Genomic DNA, 21729 nt, shown 5'->3' with positions numbered 1-21729 from the left:
GTGTGAGATTGCAGAGATGGTGGTGTGAGTTTGGGTTTTGTGGGGGTCCTGGAACAAACGTATGTGCGCTATTGTGACGAAAAGTAGCCTATTGTTTAATCGGGTGTATTAACTATGTTTGTGGAAAATTTCAGCCAAATCGGTGGAGTGGTTTTTCCGTGATTGAGGAACAAACATCCGAATATGCAAACATCCAAACACACAAACCCACAAACTTTCACATTTATAATATTAATAGGATTTGTTTGTCATAATTCCATCACAAAAATTCTTTATATATATATATATATATATATATATATATATATATATATATATACATATACATACACACACACACACACACACTGGCAGTTACCCGCGACTTCGTCTGCGGGTTGGCGGTGGGGCTGAACCGCTTATGTTTCATGTCCCCCTATCTGTGCCCCCAGTTTCTTCTCACCCCGTCTCTGCCCCCAGCTTCATGTCCCCCCTTCTCTGCCCCCAGTCCACTTCATCTGCCCCCAGTTTCTTGTCCCCCATCTGTGCCCCCAGTTTCCCCCCCCCATCTCTGCCCCCCCAGTCTCATGTCCCCCCCATCTCTGCCCCCAGTTTCTCCCCACCATCTCTGCCCCCCAGTCTCATGTCCACCCATCTCTGCCCCCAGTTTCTTCACCCCCCCCATCTCTGCCCCCCAGTCTCATGTCCCCCCATCTGTGCCCCCAGCTTCATGGCTTAAGCTTAAGAAAGACTATTCTTCTCCTACCTTTAGAAGTCTTCTCCACGCCACCGTTCGGTAGAAAACCTGGTTTTCTTCGATATGCAAATGAGTTCTCTCACAGCACTTGGGGCAGTCCCCAGTGCTCAAACAGCATTGGGGTATCCCCAATGCTGCGAGAGAACTCTCCAGCGACGCCTCCATCTTCTTCTGGAACGGCCACTCCCCGTGTCTTCTTCCGGCGCTGGCTTCAAACTTGTAGGCATGCACAGTCGGCTCTGCTGTTGGACCTCGGGCAGAGCCGACTGCGCATGCCCACTTGGTGTAATCGGCCATTTTTTTTGTGGCCGCTTACACAGTAAGCTGGGGTAAGTGGCCACAAGAAAATAGCCACTTACACCAGATGGGCATGTGCAATCAGCTCCTTTGTCCGGTTGTGCTTCAGTTTCTCTTACATGCTTAGGGCGCAGTGGTTATTGATGACATCACTCTTTGCCAGTGACCGATGAGGCCACTTGTTGTTGTCATGGTCATGCTAGTATCACGGCTTACAGCACTGAGTCCTGGCACGAGGGAAACAGGATCTGACTCTAGGTTCACACTAACGTTCGTCTCTTGGTCATTTGTATCTGCTTGGGGACCTGAAAATTGGAGAGTCCTTCCACTAAAAAACGGTTAACAATGTCACCCGAGGACCCCTCCATGCAGCACTTTTGTCGCCACTGAGATGGAATCTGCAGCAGAGTCTTTTACAGAGACTCCAACGCAGATGTGAACCTAGACTCCCGTCCATTTCTGGAGTTGCTTGAAATCCTGGACAACCCTTTCAATCTTGTGAATGGACTTGTTCTTGCTATGTCACTAGTACAGTATATCTCACACTTGTACTGCCACTAATATATCAAACACTTATATCTCACACTTGTACTGCCACTAATATATCAAACACTTATATCTCACACTTGTACTGTCACTAGTATATCTCACACTTATATCTCACACTTGTACTGTCACTAGTATATCTCACACTTGTACTGTCACTAGTATATCTCACACTTATATCTCACACTTGTACTGTCACTAGTATATCTCACACTTGTACTGTCACTAGTATATCTCACACTTATATCTCACACTTGTACTGTCACTAGCATATCTCACACTTATATCTCACACTTGTACTGTCACTAGTATATCTCACACTTGTACTGTCACTAGTATATCTCACACTTATATCTCACACTTGTACTGTCACTAGTATATCTCACACTTATATCTCACACTTGTACTGTCACTAGTATATCTCACACTTGTACTGTCACTAGTATATCTCACTTATGTCTCACACTTGTACTGTCACTAGTATATCTCACTCTTGTACTGTCACTAGTATATCTCACACTTATATCTCACACTTGTACTGTCACTAGTATATCTCACTCTTGTACTGTCACTAGTATATCTCACACTTATATCTCACACTTGTACTGTCACTAGTATATCTCACACTTGTACTGTCACTAGTATATCTCACACTTATATCTCACACTTGTTCTGTCACTAGTATATCTCACACTTGTACTGTCACTAGTATATCTCACACTTATATCTCACACTTGTACTGTCACTAGTATATCTCACACTTGTATTGTCACTAGTATATCTCACATTTGTACTGTCACTAGTATATCCATACCTCCCAACTTTTGAAAAGTAGAAAGAGGGACAAACATGGCCCGCCCATTTTTATGTTGACTCCGCCCATCCTCATTCATTTTTCACGTGTTCCCACACAGTATAATCCGCCTACAGTCACCCGTAAATTATATGTCCCCCCTCTATCTCTCCCCCAGTTTCATATACACCCTTAATCTGTCCCCAGATTCATGTCCCTCCATCTCTGCTCCCAGATTCATGTCCCCACATCTCTGCCCCCAGATTCATGTCCCCACATCTCTGCCCCCAGATTCATGTCCCCACATCTCTGCCCCCAGATTCATGTCCCCACATCTCTGCCCCCAGATTCATGTCCCCCCATCTCTGCCCCCAGATTCATGTCCCCCCATCTCTGCCACCAGATTCATGTCCCCCCTCCATCTCTGTCCCCAGATTCATGTCCCTCCATCTCTGCTCCCAGATTCATGTCCCCACATCTCTGCCCCCAGATTCATGTCCCCACATCTCTGCCCCCAGATTCATGTCCCCACATCTCTGCCCCCAGATTCATCTCCCCACATCTCTGCCCCCAGATTCATGTCCCCACATCTCTGCCCCCAGATTCATGTCCCCACATCTCTGCCCCCAGATTCATGTCCCCACATCTCTGCCCCCAGATTCATGTCCCCCCATCTCTGCCACCAGATTCATGTCCCTCCATCTCTGCCCCTAGATTCATGTCCCTCCATCTCTGCCCCCAGATTCATGTCCATCCATCTCTGCCCCCAGATTCATGTCCCCCTATCTCTGCCACCAGATTCATGTCCCCCATCTCTGCCCCCAGATATATGCCCCCCCATCTCTGCCCCCAGATTCATGTCCCCACATCTCTACCCCAGATTCATGTCCCTCCATCTCTGCCCCCAGATTCATGTCCCCTCCAACTCTGCCCCCAGATTCATGTCCCCTCCATCTCTGCCCCCAGATTCATGTCCCCTCCATCTCTGCCCCCAGATTCATGTCCCCTCCATCTCTGCCCCCAGATTCATGTCCCCTCCATCTCTGCCCCCAGATTCATGTCCCCTCCATCTCTGCCCCCAGATTCATGTCCCCTCCATTTCTGACCCCAGATTCATGTCCCCTCCATTTCTGCCCCCAGATTCATGTCCCCTCCATCTCTGCCCCCAGATTCATGTCCCCTCCATCTCTGCCTCCAGATTCATGTCCCCTCCATCTCTGCCCCCAGATTCATGTCCCCTCCATCTCTGCCCTCAGATTCATGCCCCCTCCATCTCTGCCCCCAGTGTCATGCCATCCCCTCCTTCATCTGCCCCCAGTTTCACATTCCACCTCAGTGTACACACATTAAACTTACCTTCTCCTCGCTCCCCCGCCGCTCTCTCTGCGCCTCTCTCTCTCGCACACAGTTGTAGACGCGATGTGACGTCATCACATCGCGTCTACACAGCCAGTAGCCCGGAGGACGCGGCAAAGCAAGGAGCTAAACTGTGACAGCTCCTTGCTTTAGTCGCGTATGTATACAACTCAGATCTGCGTCCTCCGGACGCAGATCTGAGTTGAAATCGGGACATACCTCCCACCAAACCGGGACCGCGGGACACGTCACCGGAATCGTGAATGTCCCGCGGAAATCGGGACGGTTGAGAGGTATGGTATATCTCACACTTGTACTGTCACCAATATATCTCACACGTGTACTGTCACTAGTATATCTCACACTTATATCTCACACTTGCACTGTTGCTTGCTACGCTGAATTCACCAAGTCATTTCCTATTTTTTTCTTTTTCATATGGCTTTTATAGAATTTTTTTATTTCATGATGCCATAATTTCATAGTCACAGCCTGACACTCGATCCTATTATATCCACGAGCTCATAATTCTGGAAAGCAGCACTGGACAGCATTATTTCTTGTAATTCATTACCAATGACGAAGAAACCGGAGCAGTTTACGTATGAAGATGTATTGTTGACTTCATGCTTTCTCCATTAAGGCAGCAATGGTTTCTGAAATGAATTATCGCCATATATAAATATCTGATGTAGTGGTCATTAAACATGGGCAATGTGTCATCCAAGCTAATAAAAACTGCATTACCTATCAGGTCGTAATCCTTCTAAACATTGTATATTGGGCATATATGATGTTTACGTGCTTTAGATATGATATGGTATTTTTGTATTGAAAGCAATGCAAGAAATGCTTGACCGCAACGCCTGTGCTTACCTGATATGTCTGTGAAAATTGCCTGTCACCCCACACACACCCAGAAATTTTGGATAGTCACTGGTTGCCTTTCCGTCTACCCCCTCCCTTTTTTATGTTTTGTTGGCTGACTCCTCAGCTAGTATTCCCATTTTGTTCATTACAGATTGGATGTCTGTTATACGTTTTGCAAAGCCTCTGTCATGGCCGCTTGGTGTAGATTTCTATCAGTAATGTGTTAGTAACGTTCTCTGTTTGCACTGTGCGAAATGAACTGTTGATATGTCAGGTTCTAGGTATTCTGGTCCTCTGTTCAGTGCTGAGATTCTGGTGCAATTCAATGTTTGCGTTTTGTGGTCTGTTTCCAAGTGAAGGATGACGTCTCCTCTATAGCTAAGTCGTTCTGTGTTTTTACAGAAAACCATTCAGCCCCTCCAGATGTTACCACATACACCTCAGAGCACTCCATACAAGTAGAGCGACCACAGGGATCAACATCGCGGGCCACCTCGAAATATGGGAATGCTGAACTTATGGAAACAGGAGATGGTAAGTAACTACATGGAGATTTGATAAAAATTCTGGAGCTGCGTCTTTGATATTCCTCTTAGAAATTTTTGAATAAATTGACAACTAGGTGTCACCATTTGGTGGTGTGTCCTTACACTTTTTTGACACTGTCCAATCAGTGCTGCCAAACTATTTAAAGACACACCCCTTTGGCAAGAGGAGACGTAATGTCCGATGGTCCCTTAGTTTATAAATATTCAGGAGGAATAACGTAGCAACGGCATAGCACAGATTTCTTACCAAAAATTCTGAAATAATTGTTTGTTTTTGGGTAATGTAAGTAGTGGTTCTCTTGAATTGTATTGCTCTTTATCATTGTAAACTTCAGCAAATTTTACCAAAATTGTGACCACTTTTCTATGACTCAAGTCAACACATTTTGGTTTCTTTCCCTGAAATTCTGACCGTAACTCCACTTCTGTCCTTTCAGTATTCTTTACCTTGTTTTTACAGTCAGGATTGGAATTTTTATATGTAAAGCTAGGTTCAGACTTGCGCTGTGGGACTCAATCTACGGAGAGCCCACCCACTAAAACAGCTGTTACCCGTAGAGATGAGCGAGTAGTATTCGATCGAATAGCTCGCTCCCAAAGGAATGCGTGTAAGCGAACACCAAGGGGTTAAGCGCATCAAATATTCACTGCGCTTATCCCCTTGGTGTTGGGCCGCTTACACGCATTCCTATGGAAGCGAGGTATTCGATCAAATACTACTCGCTCATCTCTAGTTACCCGCAGACCCAATAGACTATAATGGGGTCCACTGGGAGTCTGCTGGGTTTTAACCAGTTTTATACAACCCTTTGTGCAGGATTATACTCTCCACCGATTTTCGGTGGAATCTGCGATGGAGTCTCTTATGGAGACTCCAACACAGATGTGATCAAAGGTTATCTGTTCCCAATCCCGAATGATGATATCTGTGAAACTAATGGCCTGTTGACATGGTGGAATCTGTCACCTATTTTTTAAGTGAATTCCACCCGATCGGCAACAGATTCTGCCCTGATTGTATTCCATGGAGGCAGATATTCAGTATCATGCTCAATATTGTCTGACCGACTCAAATTCCTCTTCATTTTCTATGGTATGTGTGAAGCATGGGATTTTTCAAAAAAACAATCGGACCTTGATTGATGAAAAGAATCCAAGGAGTTTATTTCAGGATGTCCAGTTTTAACAAAAAAAATAATTCTTCAGAAAATCTCCATAATGTATACAACAAACACCTTGTACCTCAGGCTGCTGTAGTCTCACAAACAATTCATCATGTGAACTTCACCAACAAACCCCTACCCAGCTTTCTGGGAATTGGAATCATTTTATACCTTAGACATTTCCCATAATACTCTGCAGTTTTCCCTATAAAACCCTGGAGTTGCTGCAGACTTGCCTCTTATAAGATCAGGGGAGACACACCCAGTGCAACTCCACTCATGCAGGTAAATATGCAAAAACACTTTATAAATCCATGTTAATGTGAACAGTTCCTTAGTGTTAGTATATGGTTCCCAGATGGTAAGACAAGAAATAGTAGGAAAATAGAGCATTAGGTGGCCAGCCTAATGAGGAAAGAAAGAAATAAGAAGCAGTAATAGAACATTCACACAGAGATATTACCAGATCTGGGGACTTATGTACCACCACTAAGGTTACAAAGAAGAAATCACATGGAAACATAACACAAAATAGTTTACCTCTTCACATTCCTCCCCCCTTAAGAAGAAGCTTGTCCTTCTTCAGACAGCTTTCACTTCAGCACCATACCTAGACAAATGATCGGCATTTTGGTGCTTGGACCCTGACCGATGTTGTATCTCAAATTTAAATGGCTGTAATGCTAAATACCATCTAGTTATTCTGGCATTTTTGTCCTTCATGGTATGAATCCAAGTGAGGGGATGATGATCCGTCACTAAAGTAAACTCTCTTCCTAATAAATAATAGCGTAATGCCTCCAATGCCCACTTTATCGCCAGCCCTTCCTTCTCGATTGTAGAATACTTTTGTTCACGGGGAAAAAGTTTCCTACTTAGATAAAGAATAGGGTGTTCCTCACCATTAATCTCTTGACTCAGGACTGCCCCAAGTCCCACCTCAGATGCATCCGTCTGTACAATAAATGGTTTGTCAAAGTTTGGGCTTTGTAAGACTGGTTCTTTACACAAAATTTCTTTTATTTGTTCAAAAGCTGAATCACATTCTGTTGTCCATATCACGTCCTCTCTACTGTTCTTTTTAGTTAGGTCGGTTAAGGGAGCAACGATAGTAGCAAAGTTTGGAATAAAACGTCTATAATAGCCAACAAGACCTAAAAAGGATCTGACCTCTTTCTTTGTGGCTGGAATAGTCGCAGATTGAATGGCTTGTACTTTGGATATCTCTGGCCTTACTTTACCACTACCCACAATAAACCCAAGGTACTTTGTTTCTTGGAATCCCAAAGCACATTTACGTGGATTAATTGTAAATCCTGCTTTCCCAATTTCAGTTATCACCTTTTCCAAGTGATACAAGTGCTCTTCCCATGATTTGCTAAAGATTACCACATCATCTAAATAAGCAGCACTGTACTCCGTATGATCCTTCAAGAGTAAGTCCATGGCTCTTTGAAACGTGGCTGGAGCACCATGAAGACCAAATGGCATGTTTCTGAACTGATACAGACCATTAGGCATCACAAAAGCAGTTTTTTCTTTTGATTTCTCATCAAGCGGAATTTGCCAGTACCCCTTACATAAATCTAGGGTAGAAATATATTCTGCACACCCCAATCTATCTATGAGCTCATCAATACGCGGCATTGGGTAATTGTCAAAACTAGATATAGCATTAATTTTACGAAAATCTATGCAAAATCTTATTGTCCCATCTTTTTTCCCAACCATCACTACAGGTGATGACCAAGGACTTTTAGAGGGTTCAATAACTCCCAATTTAAGCATTTCTTGAACCTCATTTTCAGCCTTACCCTTTAATTTTTCAGGTATACGATAAGGTCTCTGTCTAATAGGTGGATGATCTCCAGTATTTATTGTATGAGAAACTAATGATACACGGCCAGGCTTACTTCCAAAAATATGTGAACTAGACCCTATAATCTTCCTCAGATCACAATGTTGCTCTTTAGATAACTTTGGATTCAATGTTACCTCTGACCAGTGAGCACAATTTTTCAACAAATCATAGATTTCTTCAGACATATCCTGTGAAGACTCTGAGACAATATTACAGGTAGTGTTATCTTTAGGACCAACCTCTGGTTCAATCCAACGTTTCAATAAATTTACATGGTAAACCTTATTTTTTTGTTTTTTATCTGGGGTTTCAATTTCAAAGTCAACAGGACCTGTTTGTCTAACCACTTTATATGGCCCTTGCCATCTGGCCAACAACTTATTCTCACTGCTGGGAAGTAAGAGAAGAACCTTATCCCCAACTTTAATCGATTTATTTTTGGCATGTTGATCATACCATTTCTTTTGGTAAACTTTTGCCTTGTGGACATTATCATGAGATACCTTAATCAATTTCATTAATCTTTCTCTCATTTCCAATACATGTTCCACCACATTCTTCTGATGACCATCTTTACCTTCCCATACCTCTTTAATAACATCCAAGAGTCCCCTGGGTCATCTCCCATATAACAATTCAAAAGGACTAAACCCTGTAGACTCTTGTGGAACCTCACGATAGGCAAATAATAGAAAGGGCAACCATTTGTCCCACAGTTTTGGATCGTTATGTGCAAATTTCCTAAGCATGTTTTTCAAGGTTTGGTTATACCGTTCAGTCAACCCATCAGTTTGTGGATGATAAGGGGTAGTCCTGAGAGGCTGTATACCAAGAAGCTTATAAACTTCTAACAGAAAGGAAGATGTAAAGTTACTCCCCTGATCAGTAAGGATTTGCTTAGGTAATCCAACCCTGCTAAACACCTTCAAAATTTCCTCTGCAACTCTTTTAGCAGTAACTGTGCGCATAGGTATGGCTTCAGGATACTTGGTACAGTAATCAACAATTGTAAGAATGAAACGGTTACCTTTGGAACTTCTTTCTAGTGGACCGATAATATCCATACCCACAGTATTAAATGGTTCATCAATTATTGGTAAGGGTATAAGCTCTGCTTTGGGAGGAGCTGAAGCAGTGTACTGACATATTGGGCAACTACGACAGTAAGTAGTGATCTCATCATAAACTCCAGGCCAATAGAACCGATAGAGTACTCTGGCCAAAGTTCTTTTATAACCCAAATGTCCAGCAACAGGAATATCATGCGCTAATTTCAAAATTTCTGGTCTAAACTTTTTTGGCACAACTAACTGTTGCACTTGTTCTCCTGTTTTTGGGTGACTACACACTCTATATAAAATATTGTTTTCCACCAGATAATAGGGTGTAACAAGCTGCTTACCACTTTCTGCAACCACTTTACTGTTAGTTAAACCGTGTTCATACAATGCATATAAGTCAATGTCCTGTTTTTGTTCAAATGCAATATCAGTGTCCCACAAGTCAGCATTTTTATACTTGCCATCCAGGGAAACTCTTCTCCTAGAGACATCCTGCTGTCCTGGAACTCTCAGAGGCTTTGATGATGGCGGCTCCATGATGTCCTCATGGAATGGGAAAATGTCCTCCAAAGTCTCATCTCTCTTGTGTGCCTTTGCTTTAGCTCTGGTAGTCACAGCAGACAGCTGGCTTTTCCCCATTAGCAAATCTTTGAATCCGGGTGTGGTTCTTCCAAGGATCACTGGTACTTGTAGTTCTGGAACAACAACTGCTGGCATGGTAAAACATTTCTCAGCCAACTGCAGGTCAATATTTGATGTGGAGTATTTTTTTGTATCTCCATGAACACAAGTAATTGGCACTTTGGGAGAGTCCATCTTCTGAGTTATTAGGTTCTCCTTTACCAAGCTTAATTTACTGCCAGAATCAAGCAAAGCATCCACGTTCTGTCCATTAACTTGGATTGGCAGCATGAAGTCACTGCTAGCAAAAAACAATCCAGACTTTGTGCCTTTAGAGCTTTTCCTGGGGCAAAATTTAGCTATGTGTCCCTTTTCTTGGCAAATATAGCACATTTTTTCACTGGTGACAGTTTGTAATGGACTTCTGGCTTCTTGACCTCTCCCTCCAGAGAAAGTTCTGAATGATTTGGCTGGGCCAGTTGCAGACCTGCTTAGGTCTCTTTTTGCTAGGATAAAGTCCTCTGCCAAAGAAATAGCTTTGTCAGCATTTTTGGGCCGATGTTTTTTAACCCAAGCAAGAACATCAGCTGGAAGAATTTGTAGAAACTGTTCAAGTATGATCGCTTCACTAATCTGCTCAGTCGTCTTGTTGTCTGGTTTCATCCATTTCATGTATAAGTCTTGCAGGCGAGTAAAGACTTCTCTTGGACCATCAGTGTAGCTGTACTTGAGTTCTCTGAACCTCTGTCTATAGGTTTCCTCACTGATGTCATATCGCCTTAGAATAGTCTCTTTAACCAAGTCATAGTTATTTGCATCATTCATGTTCATGTGGCTATATGCCAGTTGGGCTTGTCCAGTAAGATATGGCGCCAGTCTTACCACCCACTGTTCCTTAGGCCACTGACAGGTATGTGCAATTCTTTCAAATGTGGATAAATAGGCTTCAATATCATCTTCTGGAGAAAGTTTAGTCATGCGAGGGTCTTTCCAAGCAACAGGCGGTCTCAGGGTTTGAAACAGCTCCCTCCAGCGTTCATCCTGACGTCGCAATTCCTCGCAATTTCTCCTGGCTTCCTCCATTTGCCTTTTTTCTGCATTGATCTGCTGCACAGTTAACCATTTCATAAGGTCAGCAATGCTCTCTGGTAAAGTCTTTTCAGAAGGCTCAGCAACACTTGGAGTTAATGGAGCAGCTGTGGCTCCTTGCACTTCTGCATCCTCCTCTAGCAGTGCTCTCTGTCTGACACCTTGACTTTCCATATTCACTAGTTTCCTTGCAACAGTTCGCTTTGCAGACTTAGTTGGCGGCTTTGCATTAATACGCCAGGAACGTGTCTTGTACATAACTCCCTTGTTTCTTTAGGCTTGAGTACTTACAGCAATACTCCAAAAATCATCCCACTTCTGACACCATATGTGAAGCATGGGATTTTTCAAAAAAACAATCGGACCTTGATTGATGAAAAGAATCCAAGGAGTTTATTTCAGGATGTCCAGTTTTAACAAAAAAAATAATTCTTCAGAAAATCTCCATAATGTATACAACAAACACCTTGTACCTCAGGCTGCTGTAGTCTCACAAACAATTCATCATGTGAACTTCACCAACAAACCCCTACCCAGCTTTCTGGGAATTGGAATCATTTTATACCTTAGACATTTCCCATAATACTCTGCAGTTTTCCCTATAAAACCCTGGAGTTGCTGCAGACTTGCCTCTTATAAGATCAGGGGAGACACACCCAGTGCAACTCCACTCATGCAGGTAAATATGCAAAAACACTTTATAAATCCATGTTAATGTGAACAGTTCCTTAGTGTTAGTATATGGTTCCCAGATGGTAAGACAAGAAATAGTAGGAAAATAGAGCATTAGGTGGCCAGCCTAATGAGGAAAGAAAGAAATAAGAAGCAGTAATAGAACATTCACACAGAGATATTACCAGATCTGGGGACTTATGTACCACCACTAAGGTTACAAAGAAGAAATCACATGGAAACATAACACAAAATAGTTTACCTCTTCACATTCCTCCCCCCTTAAGAAGAAGCTTGTCCTTCTTCAGACAGCTTTCACTTCAGCACCATACCTAGACAAATGATCGGCATTTTGGTGCTTGGACCCTGACCGATGTTGTATCTCAAATTTAAATGGCTGTAATGCTAAATACCATCTAGTTATTCTGGCATTTTTGTCCTTCATGGTATGAATCCAAGTGAGGGGATGATGATCCGTCACTAAAGTAAACTCTCTTCCTAATAAATAATAGCGTAATGCCTCCAATGCCCACTTTATCGCCAGCCCTTCCTTCTCGATTGTAGAATACTTTTGTTCACGGGGAAAAAGTTTCCTACTTAGATAAAGAATAGGGTGTTCCTCACCATTAATCTCTTGACTCAGGACTGCCCCAAGTCCCACCTCAGATGCATCCGTCTGTACAATAAATGGTTTGTCAAAGTTTGGGCTTTGTAAGACTGGTTCTTTACACAAAATTTCTTTTATTTGTTCAAAAGCTGAATCACATTCTGTTGTCCATATCACGTCCTCTCTACTGTTCTTTTTAGTTAGGTCGGTTAAGGGAGCAACGATAGTAGCAAAGTTTGGAATAAAACGTCTATAATAGCCAACAAGACCTAAAAAGGATCTGACCTCTTTCTTTGTGGCTGGAATAGTCGCAGATTGAATGGCTTGTACTTTGGATATCTCTGGCCTTACTTTACCACTACCCACAATAAACCCAAGGTACTTTGTTTCTTGGAATCCCAAAGCACATTTACGTGGATTAATTGTAAATCCTGCTTTCCCAATTTCAGTTATCACCTTTTCCAAGTGATACAAGTGCTCTTCCCATGATTTGCTAAAGATTACCACATCATCTAAATAAGCAGCACTGTACTCCGTATGATTCTTCAAGAGTAAGTCCATGGCTCTTTGAAACGTGGCTGGAGCACCATGAAGACCAAATGGCATGTTTCTGAACTGATACAGACCATTAGGCATCACAAAAGCAGTTTTTTCTTTTGATTTCTCATCAAGCGGAATTTGCCAGTACCCCTTACATAAATCTAGGGTAGAAATATATTCTGCACACCCCAATCTATCTATGAGCTCATCAATACGCGGCATTGGGTAATTGTCAAAACTAGATATAGCATTAATTTTACGAAAATCTATGCAAAATCTTATTGTCCCATCTTTTTTCCCAACCATCACTACAGGTGATGACCAAGGACTTTTAGAGGGTTCAATAACTCCCAATTTAAGCATTTCTTGAACCTCATTTTCAGCCTTACCCTTTAATTTTTCAGGTATACGATAAGGTCTCTGTCTAATAGGTGGATGATCTCCAGTATTTATTGTATGAGAAACTAATGATACACGGCCAGGCTTACTTCCAAAAATATGTGAACTAGACCCTATAATCTTCCTCAGATCACAATGTTGCTCTTTAGATAACTTTGGATTCAATGTTACCTCTGACCAGTGAGCACAATTTTTCAACAAATCATAGATTTCTTCAGACATATCCTGTGAAGACTCTGAGACAATATTACAGGTAGTGTTATCTTTAGGACCAACCTCTGGTTCAATCCAACGTTTCAATAAATTTACATGGTAAACCTTATTTTTTTGTTTTTTATCTGGGGTTTCAATTTCAAAGTCAACAGGACCTGTTTGTCTAACCACTTTATATGGCCCTTGCCATCTGGCCAACAACTTATTCTCACTGCTGGGAAGTAAGAGAAGAACCTTATCCCCAACTTTAATCGATTTATTTTTGGCATGTTGATCATACCATTTCTTTTGGTAAACTTTTGCCTTGTGGACATTATCATGAGATACCTTAATCAATTTCATTAATCTTTCTCTCATTTCCAATACATGTTCCACCACATTCTTCTGATGACCATCTTTACCTTCCCATACCTCTTTAATAACATCCAAGAGTCCCCTGGGTCATCTCCCATATAACAATTCAAAAGGACTAAACCCTGTAGACTCTTGTGGAACCTCACGATAGGCAAATAATAGAAAGGGCAACCATTTGTCCCACAGTTTTGGATCGTTATGTGCAAATTTCCTAAGCATGTTTTTCAAGGTTTGGTTATACCGTTCAGTCAACCCATCAGTTTGTGGATGATAAGGGGTAGTCCTGAGAGGCTGTATACCAAGAAGCTTATAAACTTCTAACAGAAAGGAAGATGTAAAGTTACTCCCCTGATCAGTAAGGATTTGCTTAGGTAATCCAACCCTGCTAAACACCTTCAAAATTTCCTCTGCAACTCTTTTAGCAGTAACTGTGCGCATAGGTATGGCTTCAGGATACTTGGTACAGTAATCAACAATTGTAAGAATGAAACGGTTACCTTTGGAACTTCTTTCTAGTGGACCGATAATATCCATACCCACAGTATTAAATGGTTCATCAATTATTGGTAAGGGTATAAGCTCTGCTTTGGGAGGAGCTGAAGCAGTGTACTGACATATTGGGCAACTACGACAGTAAGTAGTGATCTCATCATAAACTCCAGGCCAATAGAACCGATAGAGTACTCTGGCCAAAGTTCTTTTATAACCCAAATGTCCAGCAACAGGAATATCATGCGCTAATTTCAAAATTTCTGGTCTAAACTTTTTTGGCACAACTAACTGTTGCACTTGTTCTCCTGTTTTTGGGTGACTACACACTCTATATAAAATATTGTTTTCCACCAGATAATAGGGTGTAACAAGCTGCTTACCACTTTCTGCAACCACTTTACTGTTAGTTAAACCGTGTTCATACAATGCATATAAGTCAATGTCCTGTTTTTGTTCAAATGCAATATCAGTGTCCCACAAGTCAGCATTTTTATACTTGCCATCCAGGGAAACTCTTCTCCTAGAGACATCCTGCTGTCCTGGAACTCTCAGAGGCTTTGATGATGGCGGCTCCATGATGTCCTCATGGAATGGGAAAATGTCCTCCAAAGTCTCATCTCTCTTGTGTGCCTTTGCTTTAGCTCTGGTAGTCACAGCAGACAGCTGGCTTTTCCCCATTAGCAAATCTTTGAATCCGGGTGTGGTTCTTCCAAGGATCACTGGTACTTGTAGTTCTGGAACAACAACTGCTGGCATGGTAAAACATTTCTCAGCCAACTGCAGGTCAATATTTGATGTGGAGTATTTTTTTGTATCTCCATGAACACAAGTAATTGGCACTTTGGGAGAGTCCATCTTCTGAGTTATTAGGTTCTCCTTTACCAAGCTTAATTTACTGCCAGAATCAAGCAAAGCATCCACGTTCTGTCCATTAACTTGGATTGGCAGCATGAAGTCACTGCTAGCAAAAAACAATCCAGACTTTGTGCCTTTAGAGCTTTTCCTGGGGCAAAATTTAGCTATGTGTCCCTTTTCTTGGCAAATATAGCACATTTTTTCACTGGTGACAGTTTGTAATGGACTTCTGGCTTCTTGACCTCTCCCTCCAGAGAAAGTTCTGAATGATTTGGCTGGGCCAGTTGCAGACCTGCTTAGGTCTCTTTTTGCTAGGATAAAGTCCTCTGCCAAAGAAATAGCTTTGTCAGCATTTTTGGGCCGATGTTTTTTAACCCAAGCAAGAACATCAGCTGGAAGAATTTGTAGAAACTGTTCAAGTATGATCGCTTCACTAATCTGCTCAGTCGTCTTGTTGTCTGGTTTCATCCATTTCATGTATAAGTCTTGCAGGCGAGTAAAGACTTCTCTTGGACCATCAGTGTAGCTGTACTTGAGTTCTCTGAACCTCTGTCTATAGGTTTCCTCACTGATGTCATATCGCCTTAGAATAGTCTCTTTAACCAAGTCATAGTTATTTGCATCATTCATGTTCATGTGGCTATATGCCAGTTGGGCTTGTCCAGTAAGATATGGCGCCAGTCTTACCACCCACTGTTCCTTAGGCCACTGACAGGTATGTGCAATTCTTTCAAATGTGGATAAATAGGCTTCAATATCATCTTCTGGAGAAAGTTTAGTCATGCGAGGGTCTTTCCAAGCAACAGGCGGTCTCAGGGTTTGAAACAGCTCCCTCCAGCGTTCATCCTGACGTCGCAATTCCTCGCAATTTCTCCTGGCTTCCTCCATTTGCCTTTTTTCTGCATTGATCTGCTGCACAGTTAACCATTTCATAAGGTCAGCAATGCTCTCTGGTAAAGTCTTTTCAGAAGGCTCAGCAACACTTGGAGTTAATGGAGCAGCTGTGGCTCCTTGCACTTCTGCATCCTCCTCTAGCAGTGCTCTCTGTCTGACACCTTGACTTTCCATATTCACTAGTTTCCTTGCAACAGTTCGCTTTGCAGACTTAGTTGGCGGCTTTGCATTAATACGCCAGGAACGTGTCTTGTACATAACTCCCTTGTTTCTTTAGGCTTGAGTACTTACAGCAATACTCCAAAAATCATCCCACTTCTGACACCATATGTGAAGCATGGGATTTTTCAAAAAAACAATCGGACCTTGATTGATGAAAAGAATCCAAGGAGTTTATTTCAGGATGTCCAGTTTTAACAAAAAAAATAATTCTTCAGAAAATCTCCATAATGTATACAACAAACACCTTGTACCTCAGGCTGCTGTAGTCTCACAAACAATTCATCATGTGAACTTCACCAACAAACCCCTACCCAGCTTTCTGGGAATTGGAATCATTTTATACCTTAGACATTTCCCATAATACTCTGCAGTTTTCCCTATAAAACCCTGGAGTTGCTGCAGACTTGCCTCTTATAAGATCAGGGGAGACACACCCAGTGCAACTCCACTCATGCAGGTAAATATGCAAAAACACTTTATAAATCCATGTTAATGTGAACAGTTCCTTAGTGTTAGTATATGGTTCCCAGATGGTAAGACAAGAAATAGTAGGAAAATAGAGCATTAGGTGGCCAGCCTAATGAGGAAAGAAAGAAATAAGAAGCAGTAATAGAACATTCACACAGAGATATTACCAGATCTGGGGACTTATGTACCACCACTAAGGTTACAAAGAAGAAATCACATGGAAACATAACACAAAATAGTTTACCTCTTCACAGTATGAACATACCCTAAGAGTATGTTCACATGGAAGAAACTGATCAGGCAGAAATAAATATGCTTCAGGATTTTAAAGCAGATTTTGAAAGCTGATTTTTGCAAATCTGCTCCCGTCTCTGTTTTAAAAAACAGCATCAAAATCTTCCTCTAATTCATTTCAATGGGAGTTTCAGGCAGAATCCACCTTAAAAAATAAGTAGCAACCTTCTTTTTTCTGATATCTTAAATGTACTATAAAAAGCGGTCTGAACAGATCCTTACTGCTGGGGAGTTTTTATTGCTATACATAACCTCTACACAAAATTTTTGATGGAACGAGCCCGAACGAAAGTGTCTACTATTGATACCTGAAATGTGTGTGGGAAAGGATCCCCTTTCTTGTCGACATCTGTAACATTTCCATTAGGATGTGCCATCTTGGATCAACCCCTGTTTGTCCGGCTGCCTCAATCACCTGTGATCTGTGCTTGACCCTGATAGCAAGTGTTATGTTCCTCTGCAGCACCACCACTGGTGACTTGAAGTATTACACATCCTCTTTTGAGGTTATTGAGCTTTTTTTGTAGCATATGGACATATTGGTCCTCCAGAGCAAGCGATATTCCATTTTCCACTATGAATATCTTATTAGTATGAATACAGTAGATCTCAGGTATTACCCAATATCCTGAAATACGACGTAACTAAGAAGTGAAGATTTTCTTTTCTTGGCCCCTTATACTCTATATTGGACTTCTGGGACTCACCAGATCTTCCGATTCATAAAGTGCAGATCAGGAATATTAAAATGTAACTTTATTAGTTTAATTGTGCCCAGGGGATTTTTTTTTTCTTTTTTTTTGGACATTATTATTCTTGCGCTTTCTATCATATTGCTCCGAGCTCTAACGTATTGATTCCATTAATATCGGGCCTTGTAGTTAATATAATACGTATATTATTCTTCCCTAGTTTTTTTTACACAATGCCAATATCTAAAATCATGAAGATGCTGAATGTACTTGTACTTTTAATGAGATTATTTTTTCGGTAATTGACACTAAAAATACCATTCCATACCGTATACGCACATTAGAACTAGTTATCCCGTTACCTCTCATAATTGGTTTTCTTTTCTCAAATTGTCCTTATATTAAAACCAAACTCAAGCATTGTCGACGTGGAGATGACAGCTGGATCTGTGTAAACAAGCGGTATAGTTTATTGGCGCTGATGTTAATTATTTTGAGAAAAAAAAGAATCATTTAACATTGTGAGAAAATAATTATAACTTACCGCATTCCCCAACACTGCAGAATAGCTTCTACAGTAATGAAGATTGCCTCCGGCAAGGTTGGCTATGAACTTTATTTTTTAACTCCTGGAAGGATTGATTTGCTACTAAAGATCTGCAGTGTGGCAATGATTAGAACGAGTCACGTACCAATTGACGATGCGCCACATCTGATCATACAAGCAGCCGACTCCTGGGATGATGCCGTCTCTGTCATTTTAACCAAGCAGACGTCGAATATACTAAAATTGATGTTCCAAAATGGACCCACCACTATCTTGTTTACTGCTACGACCTTGCAAATAAGTTCTCCTTGATGGAGAAAAGAAAACTTGCTCTAGCGCCATCTTTTGGAAGGTAGCTCCCTGTAGCTCAATGCCTGGTTTTCTAAGAAACCTAGTGACCTCGTCTGGGCTTAACGCTAAACCCGAATATGGCACCTAAAAAGAAGACAGATCCATCCACAGATGAGGATATTTATCCTCATCTGTGTGAAGACATAGACGTTAGTCATTTGGGGTACTGTGTCTCTATATAGAGATTGCCTTGCAGTGTGTAGAGTCTTGCAGAATATACATGCTCTAAGGAAAATGTTTGTTTTGGTACCGTGTTAGCCAGTGGTTATAAAATATAAAAAACAAAAAGACTTTGCAAGTCTTCAGTAGGTGATACCTTTTTTAATGGCTAACTCATAATGATGACAGAATATGACGTTTCGAAGCTTCCTCTGAGCTCCTTCTTCAGATATATCTAAAAACACCTTCTAGAGGCTGCATATTTATAACTGGACACAGGGGTAGGATTACAGGAGGGAGGGGGGAAGAGGCTTATTACTATATACTTATAAAAACAAACAATCAATTGCCAGATCCCAGGTTCTTATCTTAATGGCTGTCTTAATGATTTGTATAAAAAGACATAAACCCACGTGAGATGTTCATCCCATTGTCCAGCGTCTGGAATAGGGTCATGGCCTTGTACTCATAAATCAGTCGCTGTTTCCTTGATTTAAAGTTCCCTTTTAAGATCAAGATTTTCATGTCATTGATGATGTTATGATCTTCCTGGCAAAAATGATTTGGCACGGGAAGATCAGTTCTCTGTTGTTTGATTGTATGGCGATGTGAATTAGTTCTCATTCTGAGTTTCTGTCTGGTCTCTCCAACATACAGATTTTCAGTGGAACATTTGGTGCAAATGATCAAGCGCCCTTCTATAGGAGAGCTGCATACTTTTCCTAGGAAGCATTTCTTATAACTCTGATGTGCCATCTACATCCGCTATCCGATTACGTGTATCAGTGCAGTACTAGTCAGTGCCCATGGTTGTTCCCTTCACCCTCTCATATCCGTCTTTGACAGATTTGCACATAGAGATGATTGATCTCGGTAGAGTAATGCGCACAGCCACTGATGAAAACTGATTTTAGTGGAGAATGCAAGAAAAGCCAAATATGTTCTAGCTTTTTAATCCCCTCTTCTGACATCTGTCATCTGTTACAGCTGTATGCACTGGCACGCCATCACTCTATAGAGATCAATGATCTAAATGTGACTTTCTATTCCCTTGCCTGGAAATAAGATTGATTGGGAAAGTATAGTAAGTGTAGTATAGAAGACCTAATGTATACTTCCCCCTGCACTGCTTGTATTCTTATTGCTGACAATCTTTCTTTCTAAGGAGGTTTTTAAAAAACTAATATAATAATGAATAAAAAATGATTTAAAAAATCTACAAATTCACCCTTTATCTGGTGCAGGAATGAACCAGTGATGCCGGTGAAGATGAATGTTAACCAGCATGTCTACTTAAATATTACAATAGGCAATAAAGCCCCAAGTATATTTCTCTTACAAAATCTTCAAGTCTTGGGGGCAACATGGTTAGCACTGTAGCCTTGCAGCGCTGAAGTCCTGGGTTCGAATCCCGCCAGGAACAACATCTGCAAGGAGTTTGTATGTTCTCCCCGTGTTTGTGTGGATTTCTTCCCATTCTACAAAGACATACTGATAGGGAAATAAATGTACATTGTGTTTCCCATATGGGGCTCACAATCTACATAAGAAACAAATAATAAAAAAAACCTCTTCAAGTCACAATTACTTATCCATAATTAAAGATCATGTCCATCTTTAGAAACTTTTTTTTTTTAATAATCTCAAAGCATATGTAATGAGAAATGGAACCTATTCGCAATAGATCTTTATTAGAGATGAGCGAACAGTGTTCTATCGAACACATGTTCGATCGGATATCAGGGTGTTCGCCATGTTCGAATCGAATCGAACACCACGTGGTAAAGTGCGCCAAAATTCGATTCCCCTCCCACCTTCCCTGGCGCCTTTTTTGCACCAATAACAGCGCAGGGGAGGTGGGACAGGAACTACGACACTGGGGGCATTGAAAAAAATTGGAAAAAGTCATTGGCTGCCGAAATCAGGTGACCTCCATTTTAGACGAATAGTGGATTTCAAATCCGGGTCATATGAGAATGTGAACTTTGTGACTATGAGACAGGGATAGCTGTACAGGCAGGGATAGCTAGGGATAACCTTTATTTAGGGGGGAATGTTATTAAAAATAACTTTTTGGGGCTCTATCGGGTGTGTAATTGTGATTTTTGTGAGATAAACTTTTTCCCATAGGGATGCATTGGCCAGCGCTGATTGGCCGAATTCCGTACTCTGGCCAATCAGTGCTGGCCAATGCATTCTATTAGCTTGATGAAGCAGAGTGTGCACAAGGGTTCAAGCGCACCCTCGGCTCTGATGTAGCAGAGCCGAGGCTGCACAAGGGTTCAAGCGCACCCTCGGCTCTGATGTAGGAGAGCCGAGGGTGCACTTGAACCCTTGTGCACCCTCAGCTCTGCTACATCAGAGCCGAGGGTGCGCTTGAACCCTTGTGCACACTCTGCTTCATCAAGCTAATAGAATGCATTGGCCAGCGCTGATTGGCCAATGTATTCTATTAGCCTGATGAAGTAGAGCTGAATGTGTGTGCTAAGCACACACATTCAGCTCTACTTCATCGGGCTAATAGAATGCATTGGCCAGCGCTGATTGGCCAGAGTACGGAACTCGACCAATCAGCGCTGGCTCTGCTGGAGGAGGCGGAGTCTAAGATCGCTCCACACCAGTCTCCATTCAGGTCCGACCTTAGACTCCGCCTCCTCCGGCAGAGCCAGCGCTGATTGGCCGAATTCCGTACTCTGGCCAATCAGCACTGGCTAATGCATTGTATTGGCTTGATGAAGCAGTGCTGAATGTGTGTGCTTAGCACACACATTCAGCTCTACTTCATCGGGCTAATAGAATGCATTGGCCAATCAGCGCTGGCCAATGCATTCTATTAGCGTGAACTGAGTTTGCACAGGGGTTCTAGTGCACCCTCGGCTCTGCTACATCAGATTGCTACATCTGATGTAGCAGTGCCGAGTGTGCATCAGATGTGTAGTTGAGCAAAACTGACTCAGCACTGCTAAGTCTGCATTCGCATAGGAATGCATTGGCCAGCCTTCGGCCAATCAGCGCTGGCTCTGCCGGAG

General features: G+C 41.9%; 1 protein-coding gene across 10 annotated transcripts in view; it reads left to right on the top strand.

The window, feature by feature from the left end:
• DIP2C (disco interacting protein 2 homolog C) overlaps window positions 1-21729 on the top strand; it is a 346599-nt gene that overhangs the window by 190770 nt on the left and 134100 nt on the right. For all 10 annotated transcript variants that reach the window (XM_075271576.1, XM_075271574.1, XM_075271578.1 and 7 more), the window contains one exon: window positions 5001-5132. In XM_075271576.1, the coding sequence (XP_075127677.1) occupies window positions 5001-5132 (132 nt within the window). The remainder of the gene's footprint in view (window positions 1-5000; window positions 5133-21729) is intronic.

The sequence above is a fragment of the Leptodactylus fuscus genome, chromosome 4, assembly GCF_031893055.1.
Source record: "Leptodactylus fuscus isolate aLepFus1 chromosome 4, aLepFus1.hap2, whole genome shotgun sequence".
Classification (NCBI taxonomy): domain Eukaryota; kingdom Metazoa; phylum Chordata; class Amphibia; order Anura; family Leptodactylidae; genus Leptodactylus; species Leptodactylus fuscus.
This window is presented reverse-complemented; position numbering and strand designations above follow the sequence as displayed.